Source organism: Plectropomus leopardus, chromosome 17, assembly GCF_026936395.1.
Source record: "Plectropomus leopardus strain MGB_pleo_1.0 chromosome 17, ASM2693639v1, whole genome shotgun sequence".
NCBI lineage: Eukaryota > Metazoa > Chordata > Actinopteri > Perciformes > Serranidae > Plectropomus > Plectropomus leopardus.
The window spans coordinates 1432894-1456294 of record NC_142192.1 but is presented as its reverse complement, the minus strand read 5'-3'; the positions used below and the strand labels follow the sequence as shown (position 1 = coordinate 1456294).

Sequence of the window (23401 nt, the reverse complement as noted above, 5' to 3'; positions counted from 1 at the left end):
TATAGTTACAGGAAGAATGGGGGAATTCCACGTGTAGTTTGAACACTAAATATCTCTTCTTTGTACTATAATTAACAGAATATAAGTCAAAATGGATTTGCAAATCATTTCATTCTTCTAGTTTTTATTCACATTTTACACTACACCAACTTTTTTGGAACTGAGGTTGTACTTTGCTGCTGCAGCTGTATTTCATGGTTTGTGTTCCTTAAATGCACATACTGTATATGTGTTTTGCTGTCAGAGTGAGATTAGAAGATTGTTTTCAATTTGTGTGTGTGTGTGTGTGTGTGTGTGTGTGTGTGTGTGTGTGTGTGTGTGTGTGTGTGATAGATGTGGTGGAAAGACCAAAACCAGAGGAGTGGAAGCTGGTACAGCATCACACTAATGCACAGGGAATCAGTTAATTTAACCATCAAATGTTAACCTGTCCATATATTTTTGGCTGTATAGTGTATGACCGTGACCTCTCCTCTGTAAAATCTTCAATAATCAAAGTGTTTTCTGTGAGAGTAAATGAATACACTGGTGACAGCTGAGTGGACTGGTGAAGACTGGAGTATGTAGTGATGCTGACACAGCAGCACAGGTCTAATCCACAGGTCATTATGTGATATATTACAGCAGCTCAGATGACTTAGATCCCTGATGAAAAGCAATCCATTTCTGCTGACACTTAAACTGCTGCTGTGATCTGCAGGGAGGGGCTGATGAGAGGAGGCAGCGCTCAACTATTACCTTGGGGATGAACAGAACCACCAGGGTGATGTAGACTGAGAAGACAATGGCCAAGGAGGCGAACGCGAAGGAGGCGTCCTGCTGAGAGGACAGGATCATGGTGACTGGAGCTGTTATCATGCACAGCACCTGAGGACAACAGAGGAGTGAAACAACATATTTAGTTAGTAAGTCTCTCATTACAGAAAAAGATAAGATCAGGTCAATGTTAGCCACAACAAGAGGACCTTATCCTTGAAATAAATGAAAAATACTTTTACGGATAAAACATTGTCATACATGATAAAGAAGACAGACAAAACAACAAAAATAGCCATGTCATTTAAACATATAACCAAAAAATACATAATTATCCTTTAAACATTTGAGCAATTAGGTCTTATTTTTATCAAAAACATGGGAATGGGTAACAAGCAAAACATGGCCCAAAAATTGGCAAGAAATAAGTAAAAATGTTTAAAGAAAATTACCTGAACAAAAGCAAAAAAGTAAAATAAAAGAAGAAACAGAAACAAAGAAGAGCTTTTGAAATATAAAAATATTAGAATTAGAAATGTACTTTTGAGGACATTTTCCCTATTTTTAAAAATAATCTACTAATTATGTAATTTCTTTAAAACAAATTTTTAGGCTATTGTTACTAATTTCTTGCAATTTTTCGGGACTTCTTTTGTCAAGGTGGTCACTTTTTTTTATTTTGTTTTTACTATGTTTTCAAAAGAATCAAACTAAGTTGATTAAGGATCAAACAGCCTGTGAACAGCAAAAAAAGAGAGATTTATTTCCAAAAACTAAGAGGAAAGGAAAGTGGTATATAAGATCAAAGTCCGGGCACTCAGGGTGGTTTGAAAAACACAAAAGGCCTTAAATTCATGGGACAAGAAACATTAAAAATACACCAACACATGTCAGATTGCGCTTAGGGTGTAATGACACATTAAGACAAAAAGTGATTAAAGCTGCATTCACCAGAGGTGTGCACTGATGAAAGCATACAACATCTTTTTCTGGCCTCTAGAATAGCACGCAATAAATATGACAGATTATTACTAAGAATACAAAAAAAGCCCCTTTCATAGACTGTGACAATCTTACAAAGACACCACCTTTAAAATGCTGCATTCAGGACAATCATAAAACAATATCAGCAATGCAATCAAACAACAAGAAAAAAAAAACAAAAAAAGAAAAACATTACTGTATATTAAGCATTGAAAAGTTAGTCAGTTTAAATAAATCCCATCATACCATGCTTTCATGGTGTGTTTAGCCACAGGAATATTCAAACTTCCAGTCCGAAAGGCTCAGCTACTCTGTGAACAGTGGAAAACTAATGTTGTTCCAGATTTCAAAGGTTTAAACTCTTTGGAGGATAATCTTTGTTGAATCTTTACTAAAAGTTGAAGCTTTAAACAGAATCCAATATGAAAACCAAATAAACAAATGACCTCCACATTCTTATAAAGGCTAAACTGAATAATGTCGCCCTCTAGTGTTTCTCCTTGTGTATGCATTCATATTATACTAGCATCACTGACATACAACATTTTCATTTCAGGTTTATATACGTATTTAAGTAAAAACTTTTTATCAAAGTTGAGAAAATCAAAAATATTTTACTATAGTGTTGCTCCTCAAATATAACAGGTACTGACAGAAAAAAAACCTGAATATTATCAGCAAGACTCCAAATATGAGAGAAATTATATCTGCATTAAGATTATCAATAAAGGGGATTTAGTGACATCTCATGGTAAGGGCTGCAGATTGCAGCTAGTTGATACTTCTGGTTAGAGTGCCACCAGTGATCATTTTTTTCAGGAGGTCTTTACCAAGAGCTGGATTATCAACAGAGATCTCTTCCTCTCCAGATTAAACAGACCAGGTGATTTAACCCTTGGAAACCTAAGCAAATTGGTTTGATGGCTTTGGACAGCAGGAGAAGAAGGCTGAATTTACAAAAAAAACTTTGTAAGAATATAATAAAATACATTAAAAAAGGAAAAGAAAGTTAAAAAAAAACCAAAAAAAAAAAAAACCAACAACATCATGTAAATGACCTGTAAAAAGTGCTTAAAAATTCTATTCTGATTCTGATATTCTGATAATTATAAATATAGCTTTTCCCTAGGTTTTTTCTTTTTTCCTTAGACATTTTCCTATATATATATATATATATATATATATATATATATATATATATATATATATAATTTCTTGCAATTTGTGAAATAGTTTTTATCAAGTTGCCTATTACCTTTTTCTTGTGTTTTTGAAAGAAATCACACTAAATCAGATCAAAGTTATCAAATGCTTGTGAAAGGGGTCTGAAAGCAGCATATAATTGTGATGTTGCTTCAGGGTTTAAAAAACTGAATAAAAGAAATTCATGTTACAAATCAATGTTTCACTGATGCTGTTTGGCATGTTAGACGTGGACTGCTAGCATAATGTGTGCGCTTCTATTTTCTCTGATAATCAAAGGAGCCGTATTATATGTAAAAGTCTCTTTACACACAACAAACAAATCTGAATCGATCGGAAGCTGCTTGTCGTGGAAAAGATGCTAACTGTAGTGGCTGATGTGAAATCAAGAATCATTCACCAGTGTGATAGCTACTGTAGAAACATTTTAGTGCAACATGGCAATCTCCGTAGACGAGGACCTGCTCCCTATGCAGATATAAACAGCTCTTCCTAAGGTAACAAAATCACAACCAATCTTATTTTCAGCTGATTATAAACTAAAGAATACAGACTTGTTATATTATATTCCATTTCTGTCAGTATAACCCCCTAAATCCTACACACTGGACCTTTAAGAATAATATTATAATTTGCTGAATTTGACTCATGTCTCGTTTCATTGTTACTAATCATCTATCCATCCATCTATTTTCTTCTGCTCATCCGGGGTCGGGTTGTGGGGGCAGCAGCCTAAGCAGGGAAGCCCAGACTTCCTTTTTCCCGGCCACTTCGTCCAGCTCTTACCGGGTGGTCCCAAGGCATTCCCAGGCCAGCTGAGAGACATAGTCTCTCCAGCATGTCCTGGGTCTTCCACGGGGTCTCCTACTGGCATTCTGTCCATAAAAGTTATGAACAGAATCGGTGACAAAGGGCAGCCCTGGCGGAGTCCAACCCTCACCGGGAACGAGTCTGACTTACTGCTGGCAATGCGCACCAAGCTCTGGCACCGGTCATACAGGGAACGGACGGCCCGTATCAGGGGGTCCGATACCCCATATTCCCGGAGTATCCCCCACAAGACTCCCCGAGGGACATAGTCGAATGCCTTCTCCAAATCCACAAAGCACACGTGGACTGGTTGGGCAAACTCCTTAAGGATCCTGCCAAGGGTCCAGAGCTGGTCCACAGTTCCATGACCAGGACGAAAACCGCACTGTTCCTCCTGAATCCAAGGTTCGACTGTCCAGCAGACCCTCCTCTCCAGTACCCCTGAACAGACCTTACCAGGGAGGCTGAGGAGTGTGATCCCCCTATAATTGGAACATACCCTCCGGTCCCTCTTCTTAAAAAGAGGGACCACCAGCCCAGTCTGCCAGTCCAGAGGCACTGCCCCCGATGTCCACGCAATGCTGCAGAGTTGTGTCAACCATGACAGCCCCACAACATCCAGGGCCCTAAGACTGCTCATCATATGATTGTGATATAAATGGTCAACCTGGAAACTCAGGTTTTATTTCTGTCATGCCTACAAACTTTAATCTGAATAAGAAAGTGTAAGAGTGAAAGAATGTAAAAAGGAAAGAATCAGAAGGAGTGAGAGAGAGGTGGCAGGAGGAGAAGAGAAACGGACAGAGACTGAGCACGACATCAAATGAAACACAAGAGAGGTGGAGGTGAGGCTGGAAATCAATACATATTGATCAACAGTCAGTCACCTCTGAGCCAAAGCTGAAAAATCCCATCCAGACTGGCAAATGGATGCAGTAGGCTGAGACCAGCAGCAGCCATGTTTTCTCTGCTGTGTCATTACTCACACACAGCAATGCACAAATACAATCCTGCCCTCCGCTTACACACTACTCATCCAATTCATTTCAGCCCTTTACTGGAACAAACAGCATTTTTGTGCACTTTGGGGGTTCATGGGGGGAGAACTAACCACTGTCATTCATCTGGAAAAGGACTGTTTCCACACAGTCTGCATCCATCCATCCATCCATCCATCCATCCATGCATCCATTTGTCGTTCCATCCATCCTTCCATCCATCCATCCATCCATCCATTCATCCATCCATCCATTTGTCATTCAGTCCATCCATCCATCCATCCATTTGTCATTCAGTCCATCCATCCATCCATCCATTTGTCCTTCAATCCATCCATCCATCCATGCATCCATCATCCGTCCATGCATCCTTCCAACCATCCATCCATTCGTCCATCCATCCATCCATCCATCATCATCTGTCCATCTATCCATCCATCAAACTGTCCGCCCGTCCGTCTGTCCATCCATCCATTCATCATCTTTCAATACATCCAACCATGCATCCATCAATCCATCTGTCCATGCATCCATCCATCCATCAATCAGTCAACCTATCTGCCCGTCCATCCATCCATCCATCCATCCATCCACCCATCCATCCATCAACCAAACTGTTAGCCTGTTCGTCCGTCCGTTCATCCATCTTCTTTCCATGCATCCTACCATGCACCATGCATCCATCCATGCATCCATCATTTTTGTCGTGGTCCTTTGAAGAATTTGAAAGATAATGTTGATTGTTGATTGTTGTTTGTCATTATGGTTACAACACACGTCATTGGGGCCATGAAGTCTGTCACACTCACTTATTTGAGAACTAAGCCAAGCATGACCCTGTGAGGATGAAAAATGAAGTCATCATGAAAAGAGCCAAAACTACAGTTCCATTGACAACCACTTGAGGCTGGCTCTAGAACAGAGTAAATCCCCATAAACGTCAATATTAAAATGCCAGCTTTATAGCATAAATAAATATGCTTACAGCCGGATACAAAAACAGTTAATGTCAACATTCATGATGACTGTACCTTTTTACATTTTATTAAGACACAAAGATATGGCTGCTATGGTGACAAACTGTAACCAACCGTTAAAAAAACACCTTTGAAGTGCATCTGAAATACAGCTGAAAGCACCTGTGGAGCAGAGCTTCGTGTGCGTGGCAAAAAGTGACATCGACAAGTTGCGCGACTCTGCACCTTGAGCTGAAAAGTTGTAAATATTTTAACTTCACATCCAAAAACCGGCAGAAAAATGTGACGCGCAGCAGCAAAAGAGGAACGCCCAAAAAGCGCATTGTACCATAGGGAAACAAGGGTTTGCTAGTTGCGTTTCTCTAGTGACGCGTCTCAGTGTGATCGGCTCTCTGTCCTACAAAGGGCAATTTAAGGCACACGGATGATTCATTTACACATAAACAAAAAAGTCTAAAAACAACATGCAGATATTTTGGTGTTGCAGGTGAAGGATGGGAGATTTATGCCTCTGAGTTTTCTGATGTCACGTCAAGTCAATTCAATTTTATTTATAAAGCCCATTATCACAAAACATGGTTTGCCTCAGAGGGCTTTACAGCATATGACAATCCTCTGCCCTTAGACCCTCACATCACCGAAGGAAAAACTCCCTAAAAAGAACTCCTGTAATGGGGGGAAAAAAGGAAGAAACCTTAGGAAGAGTGGCAGAGGATAATAAGGGATCCCTCTTCCAGGACGGACAGACGTGCAATAGATGTCGTAAATAACAATTGAATTACAAAAAGGAAAGAGAATGAGAGGGGGAGAGATGCACAGCAATAATGGAATGATGATGCATGTCATATTACAATAATGATAAGTGTAAAATTATTAATTTCACTCTTTGATAATATTGTGGGTGTTGCATATATTGATAGTGGAGGCGTCCATGTCAATACAATAGAGGAGGATGATATTGAGTTTGTGGTGTTCACAAAACTCAAACTTTCCTCAGCAATGTCTCTCAAACACAGACACGGTGTCTCTGTTTCTCCGGATTATCAAAACAGCACATTGTGAAGAGTTTTCATTAGAACTACTTCTCTACTTTCTCCCACAGATTAAGTCCCTATGAATTATGGACCATTTTCTGCTCCGACAATACCAGACAACTATTTTTTATATCCAAAACACATTGAAGATCCCATAAATAGATCCTAGAGCCAACCAATGTTTGCAGATCACAGCACCAGGATCAAACTAATTTGTTTTCAAGAGAGAGGGGCTGACAGGCCACTCGCTCATGAATAGCAGAGCAAAGCAGAAGGAAAGAGAGGAGAGGAAAGACAGCAATAAACACTTCTCTCCCTGGACCAATTTGCATTTCACCCACTCAGTTTAGGCTTAAATTGGGTTCGGTGCATAATGGATAATCCTCAGAGATGAATTAAAGTACGACGACGGAAATGAAAATCACAGAATCAGCTGGAGATGTTTCTGATTAAAAAGCCACTTTGAGCATGAGTGTGTGTGTATGTGTGTGTGTGTGTGTGTGTGTGTTTGACTGGCTCGAAAAAGAATGGCATTTCAAACCAGCAGCAGATGCCTCACTTGTCTCTTAAATTGTCATGCAGAGAAGAATACTTTGCGATTTGTCTAGTGAAATTTGGTTGCAGTGAAAGAACTTCTTGTTCTTGGATTCACATTAAAAAGCTGAACAATCGACTACTTTATCTGGCGGTGTGACAGAGCGAACAGGCCCAGCCAATTATAGACACACAGAGCAGTATGTCTTTGAAGATCACTTGAGGGAAGAATGTCAGACATATTCACAGTGAGCAGCTGAAAATCCTTCAGAAACCTGGTCACAGTCATACCTTTGCTGCCGACAATGTCAGACAGACAGAATGCAAAGGAATTTTAAGAGCAGTGTTACTGCATATTGAAGCCCACTGAAAAGTCAAACAGCCACATTATTTGCTGTCTTTAGCTTATCACAGATATTAAAAACATGGTGGCCAATAAATATAAGTTATATTAGTAGAGAAATGCCAAAGATAGACCATGTCTCCAATACATAATCGTATACCTGAGAGGGCTGACAAGTTGTTTTTATACACTGTAAAATTTGTTGCTCACAACACATCTTGGTACAAGTACAAGTAATAATGTAAAACATTTTCATTTCAATAAATGTGTGTTAAGTCACTGTCTGTCCACAAACTAGTGGAAACAAAAGTGATTGAGTTTCTGGCCCACTAATCAAAGTATTGCATTACTAATATATTTGCAATTTTATGAACTGGGCAACGTTTGTGGAAAAAATGCTGTATAATACAACAAGTAGTTCCAACTAAGCAATCTGATTGGTCCACATGACATTTAGAAAGTGCTCAAATTTTCATGACAGCACACCTGTCCACACCACATAGGCTTCAGCCCCCTGCAACCCTTTTTGATAACCCATTTTGGTGATGCTACATGTGCATTATATTTTATTAAATAAAAAAAAAACAAAAAAACAAAACTTGTATGTATGTTGTGTCACAAGAGCATAAATAAGACTTACGACCTAAGGAACCAGCCAGGATAGAGTTAAGCCATTTACTTGTGTGGGGATTTCAGCTTGACCTATAAAGGTGTTTTCTGCTTTTCAGCAGAAATTGCGAGGGGAAATGTGGGTCATTTTGAAACCCTCTGCATGTGGTTTCCATTGCATTTAAAGGCTGGGTAAACTTCCTCCAGGCTTTGCAAGAAACAGACCTGAGAAACAGTTTGGCAACTCACATTATTGTTTTGTCTGTCAAATGTTTCCCACAGCCTGAGGTTGCATATTCAGTTTTCTTGTTTTATCTAAATAATAGTCCAACGCACAGAGATATTTAGTATTCCATTGCTGTATAAGAAAAGCAGCAAATCTCCACCAATGGGAAGCTGGAAATATATATGGAATTTAATATAATTTGCCTGAAAAGTTACTGAAATGATTAACTGATTGTAAAAATACCTGCAGATTAATTTTCTATCAATTTCTTTCATGTGACTTTATTTCTGATGATGAGGACACATCACAGCCTTGTCAGTTCAGGTCTCTGGTGGTGGTGTCATCACTCAGTACACACACACATCCCGTGCTGCAGGGCCCACCGGCCGATTTTTCCCTCATTTATGCCCACAAATTGGGCTGGAGGTGAGCCTCGCCATCAAGGATGGCAGAGCTTCCTCAGCAGAGCTTGAAACGAGAGAGAAGAGGTCGGAGTAAAAAGTAAACATGCTGGGAGAGAGAATCTGCGCTGGTGAAGGATTGGAAGTGAAAGACCAAGTCTGCAGATTAACACAGAGCCTTGCACAGAGGCACGCTACTGACAAATACATTAGTCTGGCTGCAATCAGCTCTAGCCACAAACACATACATGAATCTGCCTTTTCACATGCTGAACATATATTATATACATATATATCTATGTATAGATAGATAGATAGATAGATTGATAGATAGATACATAGATATGATGGGCCCTTGTGCGTGCTTGTTACTAGTTATGCGCCTAAACTAGCTACCCTATAATCTCATGTCTCAACACATGATCAAACAGAGACCTGACACTGGATAACACCAACAAACATGGTACACAGAAATCATCATCGCTATACATGTAGGCTACATGACACAAATACTAATGGAAAAAAACAAGCTTTTCATTCAATTGGATAGTTTATTACAGCTTATTTATAGTTTATGTAAAATGAGAATCGAATTTATCACATGTTGACAATTCTATCTATCTATCTCGATATTGTAGGAACCTGGGAACTCCACATATGATTCATTCATTTGGACACTTGACACTGGACATGTGTCACATGTCCTGAGTTCCTTCTTCAAAATGGCTACTGTTGTCTTCTTTGTTCCTCAAACAAAGAAGAGCTATTTGAACTCAACATCTCAGAGTGCCTCATGTTCTGACACCTAAGTGATAGATTTTCCAACAGGTCCATCTTTAGACATGATTTGTCCACCACTGTCACCAAGAATGTTACAAAGCCAAGAAGAGACGCCTCTTTTCTTCAGCCAGCAACCCAAATAACTCTTCTACCACACCTGGATTGGCAACTAACATCTGGGCATAGCATTAGGACATAAGTACAGGCTGAGCAAGACTGTTTACTTTGTCTTTTGTTATATCATGTGTAACATGTTTTGATGTTCATGCTATCGAATGAGTCGTTGTTGTGATTTCTTTGTTATTGGGTTACTGGGTTGGTTTGGATTTAGTTTGTTAATGCCTCACACACAGAGGGTCTTGCATGTAACTGAACACCCTTTTACTAGCCAAGGTACCTCACATACATATTAGATCACATACATGCAGTCAGAAATTGGCTGTACTGTACTTCAGCACATAGAGAAGGGACTTAAAGTTCCCGCCTTTTCTTTGTTCCTTTGTCTGACCAACCACATGGTCAGCTAAGGCCTTGCATGAGGCCTAATCACAAAAAGGGATGGCCCGTGTTAAAGCCAAATCCCTACAATATAGATATATAGATATGAGCGAGATAGAGAGAGAGAGAGAGGCAGGTCCTCAGGCAGCTCAGGAACATTTCATTTCCAGGTTTCTGTCAAAGATTACTCACAGTGGTGCACTGATTATCCTGTGGTAGTACTTTGAATGCTGCTCTGTTAGTCGTCTTCCAGTCATCTCAGAGAACACTGAATGTCAAGGTATAAAAATACATTTTGTATGGAGCTGAAATGCTCTCCATGATTTGTCAGTGGGTGTTTTGTTCACTCTGAGCTCTCTATCAGCTCCCAAATCAGTGTTTGGAGGAAAGTCAACCACTCAACTGCAAAATTATTTCAAGCTTACATTCATTGTTTTCTCACTGGATGTAGCCCTGCTTAAATAAAGTAATTCTGTAGTTTGGTGATTCCACAATGATCATGAGTGAATAGCACTGGTCTTTTAACCCTTTGAAACTTGAGCAAATCAATTTCTTTAAAAAATATGCAAAGAGGGTGACAAGCAGCTTAAAAATTGGCCCAAAACTTACCTTGAAAAGCAAAGAAAATGTATATATAAATCTTAACTTACGTCTACTTGACATCTAAGTATTACATTTACTTGAAATGTAACTGTAATTACCAAATTAAGTAAAGATGCTGCAACTTACAACTTGTAGTGAATGACCTTTTTCTTTTTAAGTGTTAGCAGCTTCAGTAAACCAAGCTAATCTGCCTTAACTTGACCATCACAAAGAGGATTATGCCAGTGATGAAATTAGGAGATTTGTGAGTTCTGCTTTATTAAAATAATTGAGAAAATACAAATATGATTATATATATATAGATATATAGCAGAGTAAACTTGGTTTACTGAAGTTGCTAAAACTTAGAGAGATTGATTTGATCACATTTGTTATTTTTAAGTTGCAACAAGTTTACAAAATCAAATAAATACCTGATTTTATTTTAGTTTTCTAGATTTCTTTTAAGTAAAGATAACAATTTTAACCATCAGTTTTTGCAGAGTAAAAAAAAGAAAAGTAAAAAAAAATAATCAGTAATCAATAATCATAATCAAGAGAATGTAAGTATAGTTCTATGGACATTTCCCTTGTTTTTTTCTAGTCATGTTTAATAATGCCCCTAAGCCAATTTTCAGATCATTTCCTTTTCACCTTTACTTTCTTTTTCGTTTTAGAATTAAGGGTCCAATCAAGAATTCCTATAATGTCATCTTGGTTATCCCAAGGCAGAATAAAGAGAACAAAGCTATTTGATACCAGGTGTAAATGCAAAGGCCTGTGGATCACGTGTCATTATCCAAATAATGTATCCAGACACAGATCACATGTAGAAAACAGTTCTCAAACTCAAGTGACAGCTAACTCAACAAACAGCAACGGCAGCTGTAAATGTCCGCAAATTGGGAAAACAGTGAGATTCAGGAGCTCCTTACCCTCTGAGCAGAGGGCGAGATCAGCTGTCAAATAACAGAGACAGCAAATGATTGTTATTGACCTTGTGCCATTGTTATTGTTTACAAAGCGCTGCCAATGCATATGTTATATGTTAGACAAGAGGCAGAAGCTGTTGTGTTACAGGTCAGCTTCTTCTGATTTTGCAACAGTGTGGCACTCTTTGTTAAAAGGACTATTAATTTTGATCACTCTTTTTAAAATCTCTTATGAGTCCACCAACTTTATGACAACATAATACAAAATCACTGCAGCACTTCTTTAATAATTCAAAAATTCTAAATAGCCTCGAGCGTATAAGAAATGTTGTTGCTAGACTTCTAAAACTAAATAAAGAGGTTATCCTGCCCAACTGACAGGATATGTTCCCACAACATTGGCCAATGTTACCTACAAGTTGAAATAACATTTTAATAAAAACATTGTAATCTATTGTTCAAAGGACATTTTAAGGATGTTTATTATTTCAAATAATGTTCCTTTAAGGTTTAATACTGACTGAGATGTAATGTTATAACTGCAACTTTCTGAAGATATTTTGGTGATGTTAAGAGGTGACAGATCATTTTATAAAACATTCCCACAATATTACGTAAGAACAAAGGAAGAACATTTTCAAAGCAACATTCAGAACATGTTATTGAGGATGGAGATTCCAGATTTTTTCTTTTTTTTTGTAATTCAATGTGATATGTTAACAATAAAAAAAACCCCACATGTTTTAACACATTTTGATGTTTATAGAGAATACCTAACTTTCAGAGGAATGTTCTGGGAACTAAAAGAAAACTTGCTGCTAAAAATGTTACTAAAACATTGCATTGTGCCATTCTCAGAACATTTTTAGCACCAAAATGCTAGTTGGGTGGTTACCTGTTGGTTTTAGGATTGATTTTAGGAAGTAAAACAAAATACCTGTAGCCATATTTGTTTAAGGTTTTCCAAAACATCATCTTCAAAGCAAGACCAGTGTTTTCCAAAATGTCAACTGCGAAAAAGCAAAAACAGTGTGGTGTTGTCCCAATGTTATGCATTTGCGAGGACTTGGCTTAAAGGACCAGTTTGTGGGATTTATTGGCATCTGGCAGACTCGAAGATTACAGCACCACACTGTGTTCATCACACAGAGTGTTGTGTGCCTCAGTCCAACTTATCATTTTCATCAAACCAGAAGAATTCAGGATGTTTATTTTGCATTCTTACTAGGGCTATGTATGTGCACTCAAAGCACTGCTGAGATGGACATGTTGTTAGCTGAAGCGTGCACCACAGCATCCTGCAAAACAATCCCATCTGAATGAAACAAAAAGATTTTGGCACTTCCTGCTTTCTATAGGGCTCATTCTAGCTAATGGAAACACATAATTTCTCAGTTTCAGATAATGATACACTAAAAAAACATAATTCTGAATATTATATACCACTGCTGCTACAAATAGTTTCCCCCTAAATTCTGCACACTGTTCCTACAGACTTTGGCAAACACACACGTGTACAATGAAGGGAACTCACAGCAACATTATAGATGGCCATGCCCACAGCTCGGTGGTCATTAATCTTCTCGGTGGAGATGGACTTGGTCTCATAGGCCAGGAAGATGCCGAGCAGCAGCATTAAACCTTTATAACCGTACACCACACCTGCAGGGACACACAAGATGGCAGAGGTGAGGAATGATGGAACTGCTTGTCCTGCCGCTCGTTTCACACAGCGCTCACAGGCTCTAAAGTTCTCACAGTACTTGCTGCAAAGTTGTTCTTTTTCAGAGAACAGTGACCAGTGATTTTTCAAATCATATTCGATGTTACACTGATTCTCTAACTTCCACGGAGACATTTATGCCAGTTCCTGTTATTATGCTATGAAAAGACTTAGCATTACTTGAGACATTTTGAGATCTAGTATATCACACTTCTTTCACATTAGCTCTTTTCATTATTTGGTAATCTTCTCAACCCCTGGATTTTTAGCTCTGGAAAGAAAGGTAGTTGGTTTGTAAAATGGGCAGAGAGGCAGAACTGTTAGAACAGCAGTCCATTTAGTTGCAGTTTTTGAATAACTCCTCAGCTTCTGTGATTCAGTTTTGTTGGACAGACTACTGCAGCCGTATTCACAAACATTCTAAGAGCATTCTCAGGCCACATTTAAAAACAAAGTCTTTCCTTTGTATTTTTCCAGAAAGAAAGTCCAGCTGACTCTTAGCACTGTCCGGGCGCCCAGTTAGCTCACTGATTTTCTCCTCAGTAGAAGCTGTTGTCACTCTTTGTTTCATCAAGTGTCTTGTCCTGCTCATCCAACATTTTATGGGGCAGATTGTAGATCTTTGTTATGTCTGCAGCCATACTTTCAGATGTACTACTGTCCAAACTTGCTGTTTTGGGAGTTAGCTTTGCATCATTAACATCAAGGCTAGCTCTATTTGTTGGGATGGATTTAGCGGATGCTTTCTCCTTTTGTCACTCCTCCTGCTGGACTAGGGTATGTTGTAGAAACACAATCAGACCCAGTCTGTGGCCTCTGTAAAGTAAGTTATTTTGCAAAAACCCAGAGCAATGTGAACAGCCAAAACTTCCAGCAGCCATTCCTCAGTCTGAGTCACAGGACTCCCTTTCATTTGTATTAAAAAATCTATATATATGTGTTCATATGACAACATTGTGAAAACCACCCTCGTGTACAGGTCAGTGGTTTGTGTTTTACAAAAGATAAGATGGAACTTTAAAAGGCTGCCTATTCAGACCCCCAAAATGTCATTGTTCTGTGAATGCAGCAAAAGGTTAACATTTCATGCAAAACCCACTGCCCTGTAAACAGTCTCTCAGCAAGCTCTTAATTCAGCCTTAAGATTCCTAGCTAGGAGTCCTAGCATAAGATTTAGAAAAGGTGAAACACTGAGCAAAAAAGGGACAAACGTTTATCTTAGTAAAGAGTGGAGTTGACACTTTCGCTAGGTGCAACCCACAGTCACAGGTGTGATTGGTTGTCACAGACAAACCCTTTTTGTGAGCCTGCAAGGTGTGGACACCTAGAGGAAATAAAATGAACTGCGTCACAATATGAGACAGTGAACGTGCTGTTTGTGTGATCACACTGCTGCCCTGGAAAACTTCTGAAGTTGCAAATATCTTAGTGTTGTCATCACTTTATTTCTGGCGTTCTACCATTATTACGTTGGGTGGGAGATGTGAGCACCTCTTATGAGATCAACCACAGACATTTTCCCCGCACCATCAAATCTGTAGTGTTTCATTTTCTCACTGTCACGCAGTGTTTTGAGAATATTTCTCCCTCTTCCTTGTCATTCTGCCATTTTCTCCTCTGCCTAAGAAACTCCTAAACCTCTTAAAAAGTTTTTCACCCCAGGAGCTAAGCTTTGTGAATAACCTTTATCTTTACCAGGACCTGTTCTTAACTTTTAAGGTACATTCTTAGAAAATATCATTATTCTAAGAATTTTCTTAGAATTTCATCAATAGGAGCAAATCTTTGTGCTAGGAATCTTTATGAATGCGGCAGCTGATGTGACTATTTCTTAAATATATTCATGTGGCAAAAACATGAAAGAGCACTGGTATGGTTTTATATAGATGCAGCGAAACAGAGAACTGACAGAAACAATGATGTAGGAGTTGGTTGGTATTCTACTCACCCAGCCAGGTGTTCATTTTTTCTGAGCTGCAGTGTTCCAGTAAAGGCTGGATCAAAACATCCAGGTCTCCTTTGGGAGCTTCTCTGGTGAATTTCTGCTCACATGCATACAGCAGGAACACACAGAAGAAGAATAACAACATACAGTAACTTCAACAAAAAACATATAAGATACAATCAGTTTCAAATGAGGCAAAATACATTTTCTCATGCCAGTCTGTTTTTATGAAGTGTCTGCTGATGTTGAAATAAAATCATTCAATCAAAGTGAAATTGTATTCTCTACTTGAGTGCACATGTAAAACATTCTGAGAATAAAGATGTTTAAATCTAGTTTTCATTTTCAGTTGCATGCTTGAAAATGCATAATTACTGCCAAAATGAATTGTGTTGAAATTATTTGATAAATCAGTTTGTCAATTGACAGAAAATTCATTATCAGCAAACTGATATCAGATTTAGTCATTTAGTATGTATAAAATACAAAATATTTCCTGGATCCCAGATTCTCATATTTTAAAAATTCCTTATTTTTATTGACTGACTGACTGACCTATTAAAAATTAAAATTAAAATGAAAGCTCTGCCATAATGATAATGGAGTTTTCTTTCTGTATCACCATTTAATTGACAGAAAATATGCAACTTATACTCTCCTTTTCCATAGGAAAAACCACTAAGAGCAGAGCTGTTTACACAGCTGTGTAGCAGTGTGCTCCTTATGTTTTTTCCTTGTGTGTAATGTTCGATGTCATGTACAGGCACTTCTTAGAGGTTAGTAAACAGTAGAAAACAGCACGGAGGCCAGTGAAAATATTACAGTGATCACTTCTTTTTTACATCTCTAACTTATTCAGTCTCTCTTTCAAATTTGGAATGATCTCTGAATGCTAATGGACAGAGACTGACGGTATTTAGACTTAGTGAGCCACCGCGTCTTGCTGGCAAAGGGGCTAAAATGAATCCATTTACCCAGGTGTTGAAGTTTCATCACAGCAGATCAGAGCCAGAGCCAATAAATACCAATGACTTCTGAAGAGTCATTTGACCCTGTAGTGAATGTTGTGTAGAACATTTGCAATTACATATAAAAGCAAAATGTACACAGTTGTTAGTGGGGGTTTTGTGCAGTGGGTACCAGACTTGGTGGCAAAAATGGTGGCACACTGTCTACTAATTAGAAAATAATAAAGTCAATTTTTTTTTTGTTAAATATATTTTTGAGCATTTTTGCTTTTATTGGATAGGACATAGTCACAGCACGAAAGGGGGAGAAAGAGAGGGGGCGATAGGCAGCAAAGGGCCATGAGCTGGAGTCAAACCCCTAGCCACTGCGGAAAGGACATTGCCTTCATACATGGTGCGCCTGCTCTATCCACTGAGCCACCAGACGCCCAAAAAGTATTATCATTATGGAAGTGTTATGTTAAGGCGCACAGTGATCCATTATCATGAGTGAGAAGAACATTGATTTTGACTTTTTTTTTCGTGCATCATGCACATAAATTAGAAATAGAAATATCACTTTGATTTAATTATTATTATTTTAATATTGAGAGTCATAAGCTTCCATGATTTTCATAATTTACGGTACTTTATTACTTGCTTCTGCCTAGTCAACCTAATTATTATAATTGGGAAACACCAAATATTTGTTAAGTAGTAGATATACTGTAAATCTCCCCTAATGAATGCATTAGATTTTAAGGATATCAGTGGGTTTGTTTGTTTGCTGGCCAGCTGTAAATAAATAACCAAATGAATGGATGTTCATACCTCCACTGTGATATGCAAGGGATCCACAATTTGCCAGATCATGAGGGACAGGATGTCGATGCCGAGCAGAACACCAACAGTAGCGTAGAGTTTCCATGGTTCCAGATGCTGCTGGGAAACAGGGTGGTGGTGGTCACTGTGGCAGCATGGAAGGGATCAGGAAGAGGCACAAATCCGCTCTTTCTGATTTTGTGAGGGAGGGATTTATGAAGCCATAAATAGACTAGCTTAAGCTGGCCGAGAAAACAATGATCCATCACTAACTGGAGCCAATTCAATCTGCCCTCAAAGCACTGGGCCATGACAGGATAAGAGACAAAGAGAGCGTACTGATGAGAACACACAGCTCCCTGGCTCAGTCAATAAATAAAGGTGTTCCTTTATGTATTCAGCTCGAAAGGGAGAAAGATTTTGTGGGAACAGGTCCAAAACTATAAAGTGGTAATTGATTTTGTTGCATTATTAAACAAGATCAGAGTTTATTTAGCTGGGGTGAATTTTTTTATTTCTGATCCAATCTCAAAACATGGTAGTCCTCATTAGGAAGAATTGCAATGGCCAGCGGGCGCAGAGTTGGGGAGAGAGATTCTTGACCTGTTGAGTATCTCGTGGAAATTGAGTTCATATTGGACAAATTTGCAATAAATGATTTACATCGCCATGTCTCTTCGTTGTTGTGCTTCTGTTCCAGGTTACAATCTACAGAGTGCGTGCCTGGCTGTCCTTGGGCCCCCCCACCCACACAACAGGATTTCTGATCATAAATACTGAATACTGAACATGTTTAATATTTACAATTTCAAATTGGGGCTGCCCCGATATATATATATATATATATATATCATATCAGGGAGGGTGAAATCACTCTTAACACCTCCCACACCACAGGAAAATCTGGCCAGATAATCTTTCAAACCATCAGGTAATCGGGCCTTTGCTGAATTTGGTCGGCCCAAATTGGCCTGATTATCTTGTAGTGGGTACCCCACTTAGGGAGGAGGAGGCTGGGCTGGTGAATGGATGAGTTCTGCAGCTGACTTTTATGCGCCAGAGGTCATGTCCCACCATAATCCAACAGATGTTTGGGTTTTTTTAAACCATGATAAAAATTTTCCCCTAACCTTAAGCAAATGTTTAAGTTGTGCAATCCTCACCTTAGCCCAGTGTGGGGCTCTGGGTCTCTCCTGCAGTGGATGAGAGAGTCTCCAAGTGAAAGGTTTAGGGAAGCAGCTGTAAGTTGCTCTCTATCTGAGGTGGGTAAGTGGGCATAGTTATTGATCAGACCCTGACAATTAGTGATAATTCAGAGAGCATTTTTAAGATGAGCAGTACATGTTGTCAAGGCTGACAAAATGTGACTTCATTGTCAGCCCACTGGCATCCAGCTGCTCTGTTCACATTCTGTCAGTCATTGTGATAGTTTACAGTGGAGATGTCTTTGTTAGATGTGTTTTAACAAAAAAGCAGCAAATCATTGAACCTTTCTTCAACTTCCGGAATGATTTCTTCACTTGCACTAGTCTTAACTAGCATTCGGAAAACTGAAGAACACACAAGCAGACACAGCTGACCAGTGCGGTCCCCACGTGTGAGCACCGCATCCACTGTGGCAACATCATGTAGTTACATCTTTTCCAAGGTGCACATCAGCTGCAGATTACTCTATACCATAGATATTGTCCTTGTACTGCAGCATGGGCATGAAGTGAGTTAAAGTGAAGTCAATCAGTTCTGATGCAGCCCTCGATAAAATAACCTGATTGGCTTTCCTCAGCAAAGATATTCATAAATATTCAGTGATGGGCTGTTTCTCTCTGCTAGGAAGACTCCTGTTCATGCCTCTTAGCAGCTCTATGACATCCTATCGACATGTCCTTTTACAAACAGGAGACAAGGGAGGAGGGAGGGGCCTGTAGGACAGAGACCTAGGGAAAGCCTTGGGACCAATGGGAAGAGTTCACCGGCCAGGCAGTATGAGAAATAGATGCTACATGATGCTCAAGGGCCAGCCGTGGGCCAGCTATTCAACTGTGGGCCAGCTATAGCAGCAGGGCACAGAGAAAATGTTTAAAGACACATTATTGCTGAATACATCATCTCCAGCAGTGGAGCTTGTCCTTGAAGGGGATAATGATGAAGCAAAGTCTAACCCCGCTTTGCTTGGCAGAAAAGCTCTCGGTGAACTTCATTGTTTACTCCTGGATTGTAAATTGTGTCAAATCCCTGCCACATTTACCTTCCTCCTGTCCTTCTTCTCATCCTTCTTGGTGAAGACGGTGTGGACCCACCAGATCTTGGTGAACATGCTGCCGTAAGCCAGGCTGAAACCCAGACCAAGCAGCCACAGGCGGAACTAGCAGAGGAGAAAATACATGAAAGAATTCATAATTAAACTGATGAATATATCAAACAGATTCATCAAATCAGCTCCTCAGTCATTCTACTTCATTAAGCCCTGTTTGAGTTTAATAGCCTTTCAGAAATGACCTTGAAATGAAAATAACCGTCTCTAAGGCTGTCTATCTCTCACCATGTCCTCTGTAATAAAGGAGTGATGGTGTGTCCCTGCCTTTGCTGAAGTGGACAAGAATCAGACAACTAACAACACGAGGAATGGTGAGAGCTAAAAGACTTAGAACTACAGAATACTTAGAGGCTTTAAGGCTTTTCTTAGTTCTGTTGGAAGGGATTCATTTTGGCTCTGATCTCCTCTCTGGGGCAATGACATTGTTATGTGTAAGTGGAGCCAGCAATCCACACGCATATAATGATGACATGTTTCTAATAGAAATGACACACCACCAATACAATACCTACACATACAGGCATGCTAAACCAGATTGGTTTCCCAGAAGTCATTTTACAGGTTCTCCTGACTTGTAGGCATTTTGTGGTCAAAGTATCATTTTTACTTGCCATAAAAATTCGCAGTAGAGCCACTGCTCCTTCACATTTAAAAGAGCCAGCTGAGGGTGTTCAGACAGCTGATCAGGATGCTGCCCAGGTGCCTCCCGTTTGAGGTTTTTCGGACATGACTGACTAACAGGAGGCCCTGAGGCATACCCAGAACATGCTGGAGTGATATATCTGATCTGGCCTGGGAATGCCCCAGACTCCCTCAGGGGGAGCTGGTAAGCATTGCTGGGGAGAGGGATATCTGGAGTACTTTGCTTAATCTGCTGCCCTGCAAACTGGTCCTGGTTCAGCAGATGAAAATGGATGGATGGATGGATGGATGGATGAGTGGATGGATGGATGGATGGATTGATGTACACAGAATAGAAATTTAGAGAAGAACTGCATCGATTTAAATATCATATTTGTTTACTGATGACTTAAATTGGTCTGGTATTGTGCTCATTGATGACTGTTTGCCTCAAAGCAGGAAACAATTGAGCAATCGGAGCTTTGTATGCAAGATTAAGAATGGGGACGTCATCTTCCTAGCCATCTATCTAACTATATTCATGAAAAGTACCAACAGAAAAAAGGTCACACCTGTCGATGAGATGGGCATGGTTGTACAGGTTGTTGTACTTTGACTCACAGAGATAACAACTTATAAAATAACATATAGTTTTGATTTCCATTAAAACTATAAGGTTAGTTGCTCTTAGCAATTGCTACCTTGGTGCCCATGTTTAGTAAAAATAGTTTTGTTACTAAACATTGTAAAATACTGTATAACCTCCTAAAACAGAAACTGGGTAATAGGAAGGAGAATGAAGTATTGAATGAAGTGAGCAGAAAGGCAAATCAGTCTGATTATCAGGACACATTGTTGGACACTAAAGTTTATATTCCCTTGAATATATATATTCAGCATAGCAAACACAAGTAACAAGCCAATTATAATGTTTAAATATCTGAAATATCTGAGATTTGCTGAGCACATTCATGCTCCGCAGAGAATTTTTTTTTTTTTTACACTTGCTGTCTAGTAGTTTTGCCCACAGGAGAAACTTTTTAGCCTCAATAAAAGCTCTATGAATATGAAAATCAGCAGGGTGTTGTTTGTTCCATCCAAGGCTTTTATATTATTGAGCATAATAATGCTATAATCACTACGGGCCTCTAGCAAAGATTTACTCTTGTTTGCTTTAAAGGAACAGTTCACCATTTTAGGATATACACCTATTTGCTTCCATCCAAGAAATATGCCATTATTGTGTCCCTCTTGCAGCTTTGGGACTGTCAGTAACTATTCATCTTCTCCTGACCTGCAGGCAGGAACTAAAATCTGCTAAACCTGTGGTACAGACTGTGTGCAGATGGACCATACAGGCAAATCCGTTCCAGGCATGCTCTGATTACAGTGCTTGGGGTGTTTTTTAGGCTCCAGCTACGGACATAAATGAACTCATAGAATTTTTGACTTCTTAATTCAGCTTTTGTGAAGTGTGTGTCAACTAAAGCCATCTACACATACAACAACAACAAACTGTGCTTTATAGCAAAAAAGGTTTGAGCAGGATATAACGAGACCTTCAGAAGTAGGGAGAGACTCTAATACAACTAGGCCACAAAAACACTCAGACTAAAACTGTAAGTCAGACTAAAACTGGACTTTTAAAATACAGTACATGCAAACAAGTTAGTTTCACTTAAATCCTACTTCATCAAACTTCTCGGACTAACACGCCAAATGCAGTTGGAAGTCGATTTATTCTTTAATGTATACGCATCCACCGGACCAGAACTGGCCAAGGTGTTCTGTGCATGCTCCATAGTCCCCACACAGGGCTTTGACCCAGAAGTCCAACTTTTCAAAGTAGCTCCTGTTTGCTACCCTGATCACTTTGTCTATCAGCATAAATTTGTAGAAGAAAGCCATAAAAAACAAGAGAAGAACAATAACATGGGAAGAAAACAAAACAGGATAAAGGTACTAAGTAAAGCATACAAAATGTACAGCGCCAAAAAGTTATCCATGTTTTCACCGTTTGACAGGCATCCCGTTTGCTGCTAACTTGTTTGGTATGTGACACACTAGGTCAACTGGAAGAAAGTCCAATAGCAGCCAGCTGAAAGGGGGCATATCGCCACCTGCTGTGGAGGATTCAGACATACTTCCGCAAATAAATCAATTCTCCCCCGCTGCTTGTACACTGGGACAAGGACAGTAGTCAAATTAAATGGCCTAATCAAGCTTTACCTGTAGCCCCACTAATCTGTGCATGTACATGTACTGGCAGACAATGGAAATCAGAGTAGGAAACAGGAGCGACTCTGAAAAGCTGAAAAAAACGGTTTTCAGCCAAATTCTCTGAATCAGTGTGGAGGAGCCTGCAGGACATCTCTAATTAAAGAAAATGATCTCTTCGCTCTGTGAAAACTAATCAATTGGCCGACAACCTGAATGTTTTTTTACTGCAGGTTCAGCCCACTTTCATACCTCTCACCTGCTCCAACATCAAACAACCGCCTACTCCACTTGATACTCCCTCACTCCTTCCCGCTGACCCGGGGAGGATGTGTGATAGTGTCTGTGCTGACCAGCTGGCCCCCACACAGATCTTCAATTGATCTCTGGAGCTGTGTGAAGTCCCCTCTTGCTTCAAATGCTCCACTATCATCCCAGTCCCCAGGAAATTCTCCATCATGGGTTTAACTGACTACAGGCCTGTCACCCTAACATCTGTGGTCACAAAATCTTGGTGTTGGCCTACCTGAAAGGTCACTGCAGGCCCCTACAGTTCCCTACAACAACGTCAATTGTTAAATGACAATTATGATAATCTTTATTTGCAGGCCTGCTTCCTACAGTTAACTGATATTCAGTATGTCTGAAATCAAATCATTATGTTTGGAGCAAGTTTCAAAGTGTACCTGGCAGACGACGGGGAACTGCCTCCTGTGGACATGAAGGCCATCGATGCCCAGAGGGAAGACAGCAGCCAGAGCCATCATGCAGCCCACTGCAGTCATGTTGTTCAGATATGGCTGGGAGTTCTGTATGTACCTGGACCAAAAACAGAGATACGTAAATGTATTTCTGCTTCTGTAAACATGTAAGGGTTCATAAACAAACAAAGACACAAAAAATAGACTCATACTGTGGTGAGAGGACCATAAAATAATGGATGCAGGATATAGAATTCTGTAGATAGTATTTGTTGAGTCTGAGTGATGGTCCTCAAAGCAACAATAGTTACAATTAGTTATTGGTCAGCAGTATCATTATCTAACACTTCAACCGACATTTCAAGTGCTTTCATTGCACTTTAACACTTTAACTGAAGGTTTACTGTTTCATCAATGTCACCTGACACCAATTTTATTCTTCAA

General features: G+C 39.4%; 1 protein-coding gene across 5 annotated transcripts in view; it reads right to left on the bottom strand.

The window, feature by feature from the left end:
- gabbr1b (gamma-aminobutyric acid (GABA) B receptor, 1b) overlaps window positions 1-23401 on the bottom strand; it is a 211805-nt gene that overhangs the window by 5739 nt on the left and 182665 nt on the right. For 3 of the 5 annotated variants that reach the window (XM_088090062.1, XM_088090064.1, XM_042506254.2), the window contains 6 exons: window positions 22943-23075; window positions 19350-19466; window positions 17114-17224; window positions 15339-15432; window positions 13202-13329; window positions 739-867 (listed from right to left, as the gene is read on the bottom strand). In XM_088090062.1, the coding sequence (XP_087946188.1) occupies window positions 739-867; window positions 13202-13329; window positions 15339-15432; window positions 17114-17224; window positions 19350-19466; window positions 22943-23075 (712 nt within the window). The remainder of the gene's footprint in view (window positions 1-738; window positions 868-13201; window positions 13330-15338; window positions 15433-17113; window positions 17225-19349; window positions 19467-22942; window positions 23076-23401) is intronic. The other 2 variants (XM_088090063.1, XM_042506255.2) reach the window with 1 other exon arrangement.